This window comes from Pezoporus wallicus, unplaced genomic scaffold, assembly GCF_028554395.1.
Source record: "Pezoporus wallicus isolate ANWC-B61680 ecotype Strahan unplaced genomic scaffold, APGP_CSIRO_Pwel_v1 contig_9178, whole genome shotgun sequence".
NCBI classification, from domain to species: domain Eukaryota; kingdom Metazoa; phylum Chordata; class Aves; order Psittaciformes; family Psittacidae; genus Pezoporus; species Pezoporus wallicus.
In genome coordinates this window covers 12003-27286 of record NW_026636262.1, presented here as the reverse complement: position 1 = coordinate 27286, position 15284 = coordinate 12003, and the positions used below count along the sequence as shown (strand labels likewise).

At 59.0% G+C, this 15284-nt stretch overlaps 1 protein-coding gene across 1 annotated transcript; it reads left to right on the top strand.

Annotated features, from left to right (window-relative positions):
- The first annotated feature begins 1604 nt into the window (after positions 1 to 1604).
- On the top strand, positions 1605 to 14997 carry STARD3 (StAR related lipid transfer domain containing 3). The gene is made up of 14 exons (XM_057399538.1): positions 1605 to 2358; positions 5022 to 5099; positions 5292 to 5369; positions 5460 to 5513; positions 5601 to 5718; positions 6798 to 6896; positions 7419 to 7474; positions 8225 to 8317; positions 9561 to 9623; positions 10519 to 10614; positions 11003 to 11082; positions 11329 to 11433; positions 12609 to 12702; positions 14853 to 14997. The coding sequence occupies exons 1-14, from the start codon at positions 2143 to 2145 to the stop codon at positions 14961 to 14963; spliced, it is 1341 nt and encodes a 446-aa protein (XP_057255521.1). The 5' UTR covers positions 1605 to 2142; the 3' UTR covers positions 14964 to 14997.
- Positions 14998 to 15284: the final 287 nt, after the last annotated feature.

Genomic DNA, 15284 nt, shown 5'->3' with positions numbered 1-15284 from the left:
CGGTTTCCTTCCACCAGCAAAGCCCCTGCTGTGGGTGCTGTGCTCCTGACACCCGCGGGTCCCTCGGGCAGCCTCTGGCCCTCACTCGAGGCTGCTGTTGGCTGTGGGAGCTGCTCCAAGGCCCTCGCAGGCTGCGGAGGATGCGGAATGCATAATGCAGCGCCAGGGCGCTCAATAATTTATCTGTCACCCAGAAAAAGGCACATTTCTGCACACTGCCATCCCTGTGCTCCTGCTGCTCTCAGCTTCCTCCTGCCCTGAAGACGCAGCCCCAGTCGAGGGGTTTACATCTGGGCTTCAGAGGTTCCTGCTCTGCCCCATAGGGCGCTGAAGGTGAAGCCCTTGGTGCTGGTTCTTCCCCCAGCAGTGAGTTAGTGCTGGTTAAACCTCCCTGGGGAAAGCTGGGGTTTAATGCTCTGGGCTGGCTGAGCTGGGCTCTGCTGTATCGTGGAATGGCTTGGGATGAAGGGACCTTAAAGCTCATCCAGTCCCAACCCCTGCCATGGGCAGGGACCCCTTCCATAGAGCAGCTTGCTCCAAGCCCCTGTGCCTTGAACACTGCCAGGGATGGGGCAGCCCCAGCTTCTCTGGGCACCCTGTGCCAGCGCCTCAGCACCCTCCCAGGGAAGAGCTTCTGCCTAAGAGCTCATCTCAGTCTCCCCTCTGGCAGCTTAAAACCATCCCCTTGTGCTCCACTGTATCCCTGGCACTGCAGAGCCGGGGAGGGGTGGAGGCAGTGGGGCTGGAGGGGCTCACAGGGTGATGTGAAAGCGCTGTGAGGGTTGGGGGGGAGCTGCCTAAGTGCAAAGCGGTGTCGGAGGCGGTGCAGGAGGAGCAGCCCTGCCTGGGCTGATGCATTATTCAGCTCTCACAGATGTCTCCTAACTTTCCCCACTTTGAGCCGGGGCCCCCGGCTCGGAGCAGCGGGCGCTGTGGCTGATGAGAAGTGACAAGGCCTGCAGCTCCTTCCGAAGGGCCTCACAGGGACCTGACAGGAGCGCAGCTTTGTTCCCTTCCTGCCCCAAACCCGAGCTCTCGCTGTTGCTCAGGTGTCCAAGGCTCCATCAGCTTCACCTACCCCCCAAGTCTTGGGGTGGGTTTTCCCCCCAAGCCCCTTAAACGTGGCACAGCTGCAGCCTCCTGGTCGTTCCCAGGGTGATCTGCAGTTGACAAACCCCATTTGGCTCCTGGAGGATGCAGAGCTGCTGTGACAGAAGCCGATGCAAGGGCTTGAGCAGGAGCGTTGCGCAGAGCTCGTGGCTGTGCTTTTGCCGTGGGTGACCCCTGGAACAACCTGCTTTGGCTTCCCCCTTTTCCTTGGGTATCTGCTCTGTCGCATGGGCCATTAACACCGTGGCCTCCTCGTGCCCTGCTGACGGAGAGGAAGGGTTTCCATAGAGTGCCCTTGGCATGGAAACAGCCTTGAGGCTGCAGCGGGGCCAGGAGCAGGGGGTGAAACCCAGCATCCTGCTCCCAAAGGGAGCTGGGCCCTCTCTTGGCTGTGCGGGATGGGCTCTGGCTGATGGATAACCAGCTCCTGAGGCTTTGCACTTTGCCTTGTGCCCCTAGGAGCTCCGTGTCCCTGCAGAGGAGGCTGCTGCAGCCCAGGGAAGCTCGCATTGGCTCCGGGATCCTGGGAATCTGCTCCTTTCTTGGAGCTGTAGAAACACCCCGAGGCCTTTTTCCTGCTGCCACAGCAGCATCTCCACAGGGTTTGCCATCTGCTGCTCTGGCTGTGGCGTGTGCTGGGTGCCTGCTCCAGGTCCCAGGGACACTTCCTGGTGGCTCTGGGGACCCCTGGCACCTCTGAGCCTTTCCCAGCCAATTCCTCCTCCCCTGCAGTGAGCAGGAGAGGGGGGGACAGTGTCTGTGCCAATGAGGGGTGCCAGGGTGAGATGGGGCAGCCCTGGATGTCTTTGCTTCCCAATGGGAGGCTCTTTGGCAGCCCAGCAGTCAGCATTAGCCTTTTCCCTGTACAAACCAGGCAGGACCTGATTTGGAGATGGGAATATTTGCCCTTAGAGGGGGAGAGGAGGAATATCCAGAGAGCTGAGGGTGCCCTGCGTGTCTCCCCACAGGTGATGCACTGACTTGGCCGATGCTGCCCTGACTGATGTAGGACCCCAGTGGCTTGGGCCGAGGATGAGCAAGCCCGCAGACCTGCAGCACAACCTGGAACGAAGCCTCCCGGCCATCGCCTCCATCAGCACCTCGTTTTCCCAGAGCCAGGGCTTCTCCCCATACTGCTACTTCTCCCTGGAGAAGAGGAAAGCCATCTCGGATGTGAGGAGGACCTTCTGCCTCTTCGTCACCTTCGACCTGCTCTTCATTTCTCTGTTGTGGATAATCGAGTTGAATGTAAGTCGGGGGGGGGGGGAGCAAATCCAAGGAGCCTTTGTCCTATTTGAGTTGTGCTTTTGCAACGCAGCTCCCTCGGTGGTAATTGCTCTGGTTCAGAAGGCTGGGGCCAAGTCTTTGTTTGCTCTTCCCAGCCCTCTGCTGATTGGAGCTGGCTGAGGAGCCGCTGCACTCGGTGTACGTGAAAGTCCAGCTCATTTCCTGCACCCGGGCTCTGTTGTGGCTGTCCAGGGGTGTTAACACCGTGTTCTGTGTCCGAGCAAAACAAGATCTGGGGCCCCTGGAAGCGCCACGTTGAGCTCTTGGCCCCATTTCTCTCCTGCTCCCCTTGCCTGAAGTGAAGCTGCTCGCTTTGCTTTGCCAGGCAGCTGCCAGCTCCGCTGCAGCGACTTGTTCTGCGAGCATCAGAGGAGGTGCAGACCCTCCTCACACCCACCCAGCTGTTGGGCACAGACAAAAGAGGCTTTGAGCTTTGGAATCTCAGCTTCTGAGAGCTGGAGACGCTGCTCTGCTGCACGGGGGACTGGCGAAGGGGAACGCGAGGGCTTTGGTCCGGCACGCCTGTGCAGGCGGCTGTGTTTGCTCAGCCAGTTACCTGTTGCAAGGAGCAGGGAAATCCAGTTTCTTTCCCTCGTTCCCATCAGATTGAAGCAATTCCCTGGCCTTGGTTTTGTTTTGGTTTCTCCTGAACTGGCCCTGGCTGGTTGCAGCCGTGGTGGCGGCGTCTTTTCAGGTACGACGTGTCCTTCCTCCCGTGGAACAGCCCCAGAGCAGAGCAGATGAACAGATAGACCCCAGCGCTTCTGCGTGCGGCCCTGCCTGCATCTGGCTTTTCTTTATCAGCACTGGATCCTGCCTTCACTTAACAGCTCTTATCTCTGCCCTCTTTATCTCCTGGGTGTCTGCACTTAACAGATTGTCTGGGCCAGCAGCTCCCTCCCCTGCGCGCTGCAGCACTGAGAGCTTGAAGAGACCCCTGCCTAGGAAAAAGCATCTCCCAGCCAGCATTCCAGCGATGCCAACGGTGTCCAGGCTTGGACCCCGACCTCCTGCTCTTGTCCCTGTTCTCCGGGCTCTCTGGAAAGGGGCTGTCTCTCCAGCCCCCCGGGGGATAATGTGCCAGCGCGGTCACCAGGGTGACTGTGAGCGGAGGGCTTGCAGGTAGCCATTAATGAGTGACTAACTGCTGATATTTAGGCCCTGAGCCGAGATGCTGCATATTTAAAGCTATTAGGACAGCTTATTTGCCTCCTTATGAAGAGCAACGACTCCGTATCATGACTAATGCTTTTTTTATCAAACGGTTTCCTTCACTGCAAGATAAAGCCGAGCAAATTGGCCCTCGTTAAATGTCTGTTGCCTGCAAACTGTAACGCGCCGCCCTCGGGGACAGGAGATGCTTCAGTTCTTCTTCAGTTCAAGCTGAAAACATCTCCCAGGACTTCTAATCCCGAGCCTTCCCTGGGTCTTGGTTCTGCAGCATCTCCTGGTGAAGTGGTGTGGGGCAAAGCACGAGCCCCAGTGCAGAGCTGCTTTGCCCTCCCCTTGCCCTGGGTATCAAGCACCAGCCCTGACCTAGAGGGCCCGTTTCCCGGTGGCTGCCTCTTCTGTCCTTGGCCTGGCAGAGCAGAGGGTGCCAGGCCACCCGGCTGCCAAGGACTGGCCTGAGATCCACCAACTTGTTTCTCATAGCTCATCAGACAGCTGCCAGCCTCTCCCGGCTTCCAGGCCAGCTGGGCTGCGTTCAAACCAATAGCCTAAAGGTGAAGCATTTGTTCCAGTTACCTGAGCCATCCGCTTCCTCCCAAACAGCCATCCCAGGCTCCCCAGAGCAGGATTGATGGTGTCAAAAGGAGCAGGGCTGGCGGGCCCCGGATTGTCTGCGGGTGAGGCAAGGCAGCTCTTCTGTGAGCTTTTTCCACGCTCCCATACAATACCCCAGGAAGCATTTTGGCTTTCCTCGTGGTCTGACCGTGTCTGTGCGTGCCCCTCGTGCCCCTCTCCTCCCTCTTCCCCTTTGCCAGTACGTTTGAACCTGCCGGTTGGCTTCCTCCATCAGCACTGCTGGGAGCCAGCTGGCCTGGAAAACAGGAGAGGGGACCCCTCAGTGCTCTGCACCACGAGGGATGATCCCAGCTGAAATCCCACCGGGGTTGCTGAGTGACCCTTGAGAAGAGCCCTCGCAGGGGAGGTGTTTGGATTATGCAGCTGTGGGATGCTTTGTTCAGCGCAAAGGGGCTGGAGGAGCAGTTTCCTGTGACTTTCCCCTGTTCTCCTCCAGTACAGCTGAGGTCTGCCCCCTAAAGCCACCCGTGGAAGTGATGGGCACAAGTGGGAGGTGCTCAAGCAAGGCCTTTAGGCTGCGAGAGTTGGGAGCTGGTGGCTGAGCCAAAGGAGCAGCTACGGGGAGGCCATGGAGAAGGGTTTAACGTTGCTGCTCCTGCTCTGGCTGCTCGCCTCGTGCTCCTCGGTGTGAAACCGAGGGTGAAATGGGCTCTTGTATCCTCCCGTGGTGCTGCCCTGGCAGATGAGGCAGCATTTGTATGCCTGGTGCATAACCTGACCTGGCGGCAACCTCCGGTCACCGCTTGGCCGGCTTCTTTCTACCATTAGTTTCTTATCAGTGCACTCAATGGCTCTGTGGTTTCCTGTCTCCCCTTCAGACCAAGGATGGCATTCAGAAGAACTTGGAGAGTGAAATCATCAAGTACAGCTTTAAAACCTCTTTCTTTGATATATTTGTGAGTATCTCAGACTGCTGCAGGTGAGGAAACAGCTTTGGGGGGGGGGGGAATCTGCGTGCAGGGGGGCCCCTCGGCCTGCTCTGTGTAGGAGCGAGGTCTGCAGGAGCCTGGCTCGTGTCTGGGTCCTCCCAAGCACCTGGCAGAGGGACAGGGGCAGTGACGAGTGTCCCGTGGCTTCTTGTTTTAAAGGTCTTGGCTTTCTTTCGTTTCTTTGTGTTGCTGCTGGCCTACGCCATCGTCAGGCTGCGCCACTGGTGGGTCATCGCGGTAAGGAGGCAGCTTTTGCTTTCCTCTTTGGAGCTTTCTCCCTCCAGCCAGATCCTGCAGGGATCTGAGGCGTGCACGTTTGTTTTCCAGGTCACTACGTTGGTATCCAGTGCCTTCTTGATCGTGAAGGTCATCCTCTCCGAGGTTGGTCTCCTTGGGCTCCCAGGGAATGGCTGCCGCTGTTTGCTTGTTGCTGGGAACTCCCTCTGGTTTCTCCTTTCTTCCACACAGCTTCTGGCCAAAGGGGCTTTTGGCTATTTGCTTCCCATCGTCTCGTTTGTCATTGCTTGGCTGGAGACTTGGTTCCTGGATTTTAAAGTCCTAACTCAGGAAGCAGAAGAGGAACGATGTGAGTGGTTTCGCTGCTCTCTGGTAGGACTTGGCAGATGAGGCTCCCAGGCCCGAGGTTGCTGCTGCTTTGGCAGCACCTTGGCAGCGATGACATTGATGGAGGAGTGATCTCCAGGCTGGCTGTGACAGCAAGTGCCCGACTCCGTTCTGTTATGGTATAGAAGTTCCCTTCAGGGGAAGAAAATACCAGCTTATAAAAAGCATCTTTTAATTGAGTGGAGCAAAGTGTGCCAAATTCCCCAGTGTCTGGATCCAGAAGCCAGACGGGTTGGAAGCGGCGCTCACCTCCGCCTTGGAGAAGGGGTTTTGAAGCAGTGAGACAAATGCCAGGCGGGCTCTTGGGCTCTGTGTGGGGATATCTGCCTTTGGAGCCGGGCTGGAGACCTTTCAGGGAGGGTTGCTTCAGTCATAGCCACGTGTCAGGGACAGGACGTGACTTATGGCCTGTGAAGTCTCACAGCCTCTGGGCACTGAGCTTCCAAATCACCCTCCAGTGCCGGGCACCTGTAACTTGCAGGGGTCCTTCTAGGGAGCAAGTGGCACTGGACTGGCCCAGCTGCCCGTTCCTAGCATGGCAAAAGGAGGCTGTCACTCTCCCAGGCTTCACTATGACCGGGGCCTGGGAAACAGCACCTAAAGCAAGGAGTATTTGTCAAGCGGGGCTCAATCAGAAATGCACTGACTGGAAACCACCAGAGGATGTTTGGGTCTTGCGAGGAGGCTTTAAGATGAAAAATGATCAAGTGTTTAATGCCTCTATTGGATTAGGCTCAGGTTCCAAATTGCTTCCAGGGGAAGCTCTTATTTAATTAGATGCTTAATCGCCTTTGGATTTGACAGGCAGAAGAGCCCATTGATCTCCATGCAGATAAAATGTCTCAAACAAAAGATGAGGCAATAGGAGCTGAAAAGCTGGTGGGCTGGCTGGTGCCGGTGCAGAAAGACCAGCTGGATCTGGAGGGAAGTGCCTGGGAGGGTGCTTCAGGGGAGGGGTTGGATGTGCTTGGGAGGTCCAGCACCCCTGGGTGTCGAAGCACCGGGTGCTGTGCGTGTAAAACCTTGTGCTTTGCTTCGCAGGGTACCTGGCAGCCCAGGCTGCAGCCTCTCGTGGGCCCCTGCTCTACCCCGGAGCCCTTTCCGAGGGGCAGTTCTACTCCCCACCCGAGTCCTTTGCAGGTAGTTCTTGCCCTTCCTCCCCCTCTGCCTCGCTGTTCCCATCACAGGGTTCCTCCTGAGCCTCCTCCCTGCGCCCTGTCCCGTTACCCCAGCCCTTGGCAGTGGCAGGGCCTCCAAGACCTGACTCTGCAGAACAAGCTCCCCTGTCCTTGCCCTGCACCCAGGCAAGGTGTGTGTGGGGCACGGCTGTGCTGTCCCTGGGCCATTGCAGAGCAGAGTCATGCTCAGCCCCCACACCTGGCTTCAGCTCTGTGGGAAACTGGAGCCTTTTGTGGTCTTGGGATTAAGTGCTCTTAGCAGTGGTTAAAGGGCTTGCAAAAGGCTGCCCTTGGGATGAGGGCACGGGGCGAGCTGCCACAAGCAGGTGATGATCAGAGCAGTGCCCGTGTTCAGCAGCATGGGAGCCCTTCCCATTGCATAGCGTGTGGGATCAGACACTGTCCCCCAGGAGAAGCTCAGAGGGAGGTTGTACAAGGGGGGGCTTCATCAGCTGCGTGTTCATTGTGTGCTCTCCCCCCCCAGGGTCGGACAATGAATCGGATGAGGAAGGTGCAGGGAGGAAGGTGCTGACAGCTCAGGTAGACAGAGGCAGCGTGGCCTGGGGTGGCATTCCCTGTCCCTCACCATTCCCTGTCCCTCACCATTCCCTGTCCCCCAGCATTCCCTGTCCCTCACCATTCCCTGTCCCTCAGCTTTAGGCTCCTCCAAGGCTATGGGAGTCTCTGACACCCCTGCGGCCCCATCAGGGCGCTGTAACTCCAGAGCACCCCAGGCTGGTCCCTGTGTGCTCTGAGACCAGTGGCATCGTGGCCACCAGAGGAGTGGGTTCTCTGGGCCACCCAGCATTCACCCCCCTCTTCCCTGCAGCATTCCACAGGGATGTGGTTCTGGCTCTGCCTCAATCCCCCTCTCCCTTTCCCTGGTCACGTACCAAGAAGGGCATCGCCTGGGCCATCCCTGCTGATCCATGCCTCACAGGGCAGTCCTTCAGCTCCTCAAAGCCTGGCTGGGCACAAGCTGCTTCCTGCTCCTTTCCAAGTGCTTCAGCCCCGGTTCTGGCACCTCCACAGGAGGAAGCTCTGCTCATCTCCCAGCCCTTTCCCTGCTGGAAGCGTTCACATGAAGGCGGGAGCCTCGCTGGTAGACGCAGCTGGTGTGTGGATGCCAGCCAGGGCGGGGAGCGTGACTTTGAGCTCCAAAATGAGGCCTCTGTCACCCAAATTAAGAGATTTCTGCTTGGTGGTGATGGGAGAGATCCCCTTTCCCTCTGCCAGCCCTGCACAGCCTGCCTGTGAGCCCAGCTAATGAAGTGCTCTCCTCTCTCCTAGGAGAAAGAGTACGTCCGGCAAGGCAAGGATGCGATGGAGGTTGTGGACCAAATCCTCGCCCAGGAGGAGAACTGGAAGTTCGAGAAGAACAATGCAAGTGTCTCCCTGCCCCACGTGCTGCTGGCAGGGAGCACGGGTGGCTCGGTGCAAACGGGAGGGCAAATGGGGCTTTTGAAACCTCCTCGCGACATGAAAAATTAACAAGCGTTACAATGACCTGATTGAATTAGGAACCTCTTCCAGTTCAGTTCAATGTAAAATCCCCTCGTATTTAATTAGACGTTTAATTGCCTTCCCGTTTGACAGGAGAGAGCCCATCACTCCTCCCTGTGGCTGGCAGGCGGGGAAGGGCTCACCTTTGGTTGGCGTTGGGATGCAGAGCACACCGGCCCCACGGCTCTGCCCTTGCTCCACACCTTTGGGCGTGCTGGGGCCACCACACCAAGCAGCTCTGGCCCACGTGGGAGCAGGAGGATGTGGGGCACAGACCCTCTCCTCACACCTCCAAAGCTGTTTGTGTTGCCCTTTCCCTAGGACAGGGACCTTGAGGGTGCTGGAGTGTAAATGGGGGACGCGTCTCTGCCTGAGGTCTTCCCACTGGGGCACCTCTTGCTTTGGGCAGCACGCAAGGCAAAGCAGGCCCTGCCCTGCCTGTTTCCTCACCATTCCTTGAGCTACAGGGCAGTTTTCTGGGTACCTAGAGCTCTTTTATCTCCAAAGGCTGGAGAGAAAAGGGCAGTGCCTCTGCCTCCTAAACCTGCCCTTGCTTTCTGCTTGTGGGGTGAGAGTCCTGCAAACTGCTGTCTCATCTGGTGTTCAAAATTCCCCTGTCAAGTGATCCATTGTCTGATGCCAAACTAGCTGGGCAGATTGTTTTCTTTATCCAAAGGGGGATGGATTTAAATAGACTAATCAGAGTTTAACACGGGGCTAATGATGAAAGGTTATCATCTGTCCATCCCTAACCCCCCCAGGGAGGCTCTTCTCAGATGGAGGTACCAGCGGCAGCGTTGGCAAACTCACCCCTTTCTCTTTACCCTGGTGTTGGTAGCTTGCTACAAAGAGAGTTTGACCTTGGTGAGGAGTTTGCAGGCTGGCACGGGGTGGATTCTTTTTCTGTCTCATCCCTGCTGCCTCTCTGGATGTTGTTTTGTTTATGGAAATCTCTGCCTGGGCCTCTGAAACGGGCTCAGCGCAGCTCCCTTCTGGGGTTGCTATGGGGAGACAGGGCACGTGTGAGGGCTGGAGAGGCTCCTGCAGTGACGCCTGGGGTGGTTTACACACAAGTGCTTGCTTTTGCTAACGGAAATGGAAACTTCCTTCTTTTCTTGCCCAGGACTTTGGGGACGTTGTTTACACTTTTGAAATACCTTTCCACGGCAAGACCTTTATTTTAAAGGTAAGAACCATCCTGGATCACTTCCTTAAGCCGAGTCCCAGCTCCTGGCCCTGGCAGGACGGCGCAGGCTGCAAAGCACCCTCTCTTTGCTTGAGACAGATGAAGCGCACTGCACGCTCTAGGGAATCTCTCCAGGAAAGCCCCTTGGCTGGCAGACAAACTCCCCAGCAAACACACTGGGCCCCCAAGCTCCGTTGGTAGACTTGGGAGCAGGTGACTGCAAGAGTCGCTTCCAACCCCAGCATCTAGGACTAATCTGACCAAGGAGGCTAATTGGAACTAATTGCCAGCAAGACCAGGGCTGAGCGTGCGTCTGCTGCCTCCTGGCATGGAGGAGAGCTGCTCGGAAGTGCCGTGCTCTGTGCCCTCTTGCTGGAGTGCCTTGGCTGGGACCCACGCTTTAATGAAGCCTCGGTGCTGCGGTAGCTTTTCTTTGTTCCAGTGCATATGCTGCCTCGCTGGCAGGAGCTGCCAATGGAGCAGCTCGCAGAGAAAAAGCTGGATGGGGCCCACTTGACTGCATTAACCGTTTACCTCCAAAGATCTCCCGGCCCCACAGGGACCTGGAGAGATGGGGGTCTGTGCCGGAGCTCAGAACAGCTTCTTAGCCGCTTCCCCAAGCAACTGTGCGCACAGTGGAGCTGCTGCTGAAGAGGGGTGAGGGTGGGAGAGGAGCCAGCCCTCAGGGCTGTGTGTGTGGCCCTGTTGCAGGCAGACCCTCGCCTCCTCCAGCTCCACGTGTGCCCTCCAGGCCCCTGTTGACAGCGTGCTCTGGAGCCGGGCCGGCCTCGCCTCTTCCCTCCTGTGTTATCCCAGTTCTTTGGTGATCTGTCCTGTGCTCCTTGAGAACAGCCTCGCCCGAGTGGCTGGCTGACTGCTCTGCCTCTGTCCTCAGGCTTTCCTGCAGTGCTCTGCTGAAACGGTTTACCAGGAGGTGATTCTCCAGCCGGAGAAGATGATCCTGTGGAACAGAACAGTGGCAGCTTGCCAGGTGAGCGTGCCGGACAAAGATGGCTTAATCACAGGAGCTCCTTGGAGCGGAGAGCTGGGGAGCTTCCCAGTCCAAGGCAGGGCTGTGGCCAGACCCTTCCTGGAGCTGGAGCTGGATCCGAGTCACCGAGGCGTTAAATCTCCGCCGCTCATCCGTACGAGCCGAATGCGCTGCGGCAGCCAGCTGCCCGCCGCTGCCCAGCCAAGAGCCCACGAGGTGGGCAGGGAGATGGGCCAGGGCCTGAGCCAGGCCTGCCTCTGCTCGCTGGGGTCTTGGGCTGGTGGCAAGATCACACCGTTTGCCTTCACTGCTGGGGTAGCGGAGGCTCCGTGCCGCTGCTGGCGGGCGCAGACCTCCTCTTGTCTCCTGTTCTCACCCTCCTGCCCAGGTCCTGCAGCGGGTGGAGGACAACACGATCGTGTCGTACGACGTGGCCGCTGGGGCTGCGGGCGGTGTTGTCTCCCCAAGGTCGGTTTGTTCCCCCCTCTGCTTTGCACTGAGCCCCCAAGCACCCTCCCGAAGCACGGGGCTGCGCTCGGCCCCAGCTCTGGTGCTCGGTGCCGCCTGGCAGCTCCTGCTGTCGACGTTCCCAAAGGCAAAGGGATCTGTCCGGGTTGTTGCCATACCCTTGCCAAAGCCTTTCCTAGGAGCCTGGAGAGCAGGATCCAAGCCTCCCACCCCTGCACCGTTTGAAACCTTCCTTTCTTTGCTCAGGGATTTCGTGAACGTGCGGCGGATCGAGAGGAGAAGAGACAGGTACATCTCCTCAGGGATGGCGACCACGCACAGCCTGAAGCCTCCGCTCTCCAAGTATGTCAGGTAAGAGGCAGGCTCTCTTCCCCCCTGTCGCTGGTTCCTGAGGCTTTGCTCGAGCTCGGGGCCAAGAGGCACTGAAATGCAAGCCCTGCTGTCGCCCTGGCAGCGCGTGCAGGAAGCCAGGTCTATTTGTGGAGCTAAACCTTGCTTCCCTTGTTCTTCTGCCTTTGTTCAGAGAACCTCTCCAAGCGCTGTCGAGCGCTGCTCGGGCGTTCCCCAGCTCTGTGCTCAGGGGAGCAGAGGTGTTGACCACAAACAGCACAAACCCCAGCCCGGTCTGCATCCTGTTTATGCAACAGTTCATTCCCAACCAGGGACAGCTGCCGGTCCTGAGGGGCAGGAAGCAGCTGACAGTGGCTGCTGGAGCCTCTCGGATGCCTTTTGCTTCTCGTAAGCCAGGAACTTAGTGACTTTAAAGGCTGGGGACACTCAGATACGGTCCCGGGGGTGATGCAGGCTGCGTCAGGACGGGCTGGCTCCCGAAGCAGGGCAGGTCTTGGGCCTGCCCCCAGCTTTGCCTGCCTGGGGATGGATGTCAGTGGGCTTAGCCTCGTCAGACAAGGGCTCCTTGTTGTGCTGCTCCAGTGTTGGGGCCTGGCTGTGCCACTTTGTGCACGGGCTTGGTTTTTCCTCCTGATCTGGTTAAAGTAACTGACGTTGTAACTGGGAGCCACTGGAGCTGCCTCAGGTCTGTTGCAGAGCTGGGGACTTCAGGGCCTAGAAAGATCCCCGTTACAAACGTGTGCAGCAGAAAATAGCGTGTTCCTGATCTGGGAAGGGAAAGCTGTGTTCGGGCTCCGTGTCTCTTGTCTCGGAGCCGGATCAGATGGTGCGAGGAAGGCTCGGGGGGGCTGTGCTGGCGAGGCTCCCTGCGCCGAGCCTCTCCCTGCCCGTGCAGGGTGTCCTGGGACCTCTTCCTTGCACCCCCTTCCGTAGGGTTACAGCTCGGTGGGAGGAAGAGCTGGGGCCGGGCTGGAGGCAGAGGCTGCCCTGGCAGCCAAGGCACCTGTGGGAAACCTGCCCCTCGTGTGCTGCAGCCAAAGCAGATCCCTTCCCGGGCGCTCTGCATCTGCTCTCACCCTGCTGGGCTCCAGCTCTTGCTGCTGCCGCCGAGCCCTGCACCCCAGGGTGTCACAGAGCAGCCCCGGCTCTGAGCGTGTGCGCTTGCTTCCCCGCAGGGGTGAGAACGGCCCCGGAGGCTTCATCGTGCTCAAATGTCCCAGCAACCCCAGGGTCTGCACCTTCATCTGGATTCTCAACACGGACCTGAAGGTAAAGGCAGCTCTCTGCTGATGCACTCGCGCTGCGGCCGCATCCTGGCCCCAGCAGAGCTCCCGGCAGCCCCCGCTGCGCGCTCAGGACCTGCGCCGTGCTCCCACAAAGCTGCTCCTTATCAAAGGCTGCTCCGAGGTGGAGGTTGAACACTACCTGAAAATCACCCCCAGAAAAGCTCCCTCTGTGATTTCCCTCGGGAGTCCACATCTCTGTGTGCAGGACTGCCCCCAGGAACCCCCCCCAGCTCGGTGTGGGGCTGAGTCTGCACCCAGGGCAAGGCTCTTGGTGGAGCTGCGGCTCCCAGTTCCTTACTGGTGGCCCAGACAAAAGGGAGCCGGGGTCGAGCTGGCCCCTTTCCCCCCCTTCCTTCGCCGGGGGTTGACGTGGTAACGGCGCTGCAGCAGCAGAGCACAAAGGCTCCATTCATCAGCGCTCTGCTGCAGAGCTGCGCGGCCCCCTCCCCTCCCACGGCCCCCCCCCTCTTCCCCTTCCCTCCCCATAGCTCCTGCCTGCCTTGTGGAACGCTTTGGGCAGGGAATGCCGGGGCAGAGCAGAGCAGAGCAGAGCGTGGCCTCCTGCCCCATTGTGCTGGGGATGCGTTTCCCTCCCCAGCTCTGCCATGGGCAGCTTGGAGGGTGCTGAACCCGCTCCGTTGTGCGAGCTGGAGCTGGGAAAGGGAAGATGTTCCTTGTGCTTCCCGACCTGGAGAGCCCTCACCCGCGGCCTCTGCTGCTGGCAGGGATTCCAGAGCAGCCGGGCTATTAATAACCCCCTGGCTGCTGCTTCCAGCACCTTCCTGCAGGGCTCTGCTGGTGCCCGGGCCCCTCTCCTGCGCTGCCTTGTTATTTCCTTTGGGCCTGGAGGGGTATTTATAGCCCGTGGCTCATCCCTGCCTCACCCAAGGGGGAGGATTACACAGCTCTGGGTGCCTTTTGCAACGCGCTGGAGCTTTGCCCCCGGACCTGCAGTCCCATGGAACCCTGCTCCATAGGGAATAGCCTCTGCCTCCTTGGAATGCCACCATCCAAAGGGGATGGTCCCTTCTGTGCCTGCCGGAGCACCCCTTGTGCTTGCTCCCAGCCCTCCCTCGGGCTGCCTTCCCCCGCAGCGGCATGGAGGAGATGTACTTTTCAATGCCTCTCACACAATAGAGCCGGGGCCGAGGCGGTTGGGTTGAGTCGTGCAGGGCTTTTTTAGAGGAATCAAAAGCAGTTCCTCCCCCGGAGCCTGCTCCCTGCGAGCGGCAGCTCCCCGCTGCGGCAGCATCCCCGTTATCCCTGCACCCCCCTTACCTCAGCATCCCCGTTATCCCTGCACCCCCCTTACCTCAGCATCCCCGTTATCCCCACATCCCCGTTATCTCAGCATCCCCGTTATCCCTGCACCCCCCTTATCCCTGCATCCCCGTTATCCCCACATCCCCATTATCTCAGCATCCCCGTTATCCCTGCACCCCCTTTACCCCTGCATCCCCGTTATCCCTACATCCCCGTTATCTCAGCATCCCCCTTATCCCCGCATCCCCCTTACCCCAGCATCCCCGTTATCCCTGCATCCCCATTATCCCCACATCCCCATTATCCCAGCATCCCCCTTACCCAGCATCCCCGTTATCTCAGCATCCCCATTATCCCCACATCCCCATTATCCCAGCATCCCCCTTACCCAGCATCCCCGTTATCTCAGCATCCCCATTATCCCCACATCCCCATTATGCCAGCATCCCCGTTATCCCCACATCCCCATTATCCCAGCATCCCTGTTATCCCCACATTCCCATTATCCCAGCATCCCCCTTACCCAGCATCCCCGTTATCTCAGCATCCCCATTATCCCAGCATCCCCCTTATCTCCGCATCCCTGTTATGCCCGCATCCCCATTATCCCAGCATCCCTGTTATCCCAGCATCCCCTTATCCCCACATCTCCGTTATCTTAGCATCCCTGTTATGCCAGCATCTCCCTTATCCCTGCATTTTTCCCTGCATCCCCGTTATACCCACATCCCCATTATCCCCACATCCCCGTTATCCCTGCATCCCTGTTATCCCCACATCCCTGTTATCCCCACATCCCCCTTATCCCTGCATCCTCGTTATCCCCACATCCCCGTTATCCCATCTCACGGCTCCCTCCCGTCCCCGCAGGGCCGCCTGCCCCGCTCCCTGGTCCACCAGAGCCTGGCTGCCACCATGTTCGAGTTCGCCTTCCACCTCCGGCAGCGCGTCGGCGAGCTCTGCGCCGGCGCCCGGCCCTGAGCCCCACGGCCGTTCCCTTGGGACGGGGACCCCCGGGAGGACGCTGCGGCACTGGGATGAGCGTGGGGCAGCGCTCGGCTCCTCCCGGCGCGTGCCAAACCCCGGCCCTCCATGGGGCTCAGCCCCACGCAGGATGACCCCAGGCTCGGAGGAGGATGCTTGAGGGTGAGGACTCGGCTCCATCCCCTCACATTGGGGGGGCTCTGCCCCACTGCAGCACCCGGGGGGGGTGAGGGGGGTGCCTGGGTTGTTCCCTGGTGCTTTGCTGCCTCTCGCGGGGGGGGAACCAGAGCCTTAAGCAGAGGCTTTGCTCCCTGGGGG

What these genes read in the sequence shown, in the direction of transcription:
- STARD3 (XM_057399538.1), top strand. Translation starts at nt 2,143, where the DNA reads ATGAGCAAGCCCGCAGACCTGCAGCACAACCTGGAACGAAGCCTCCCG. An exon ending in GCCACTGGTGGGTCATCGCG is followed by an intron (nt 5,370 to 5,459) that starts GTAAGGAGGCAG and finishes TTTGTTTTCCAG; the next exon opens with GTCACTACGTTGGTATCCAG. An exon ending in GGCGGTGTTGTCTCCCCAAG is followed by an intron (nt 11,083 to 11,328) that starts GTCGGTTTGTTC and finishes TTCTTTGCTCAG; the next exon opens with GGATTTCGTGAACGTGCGGC.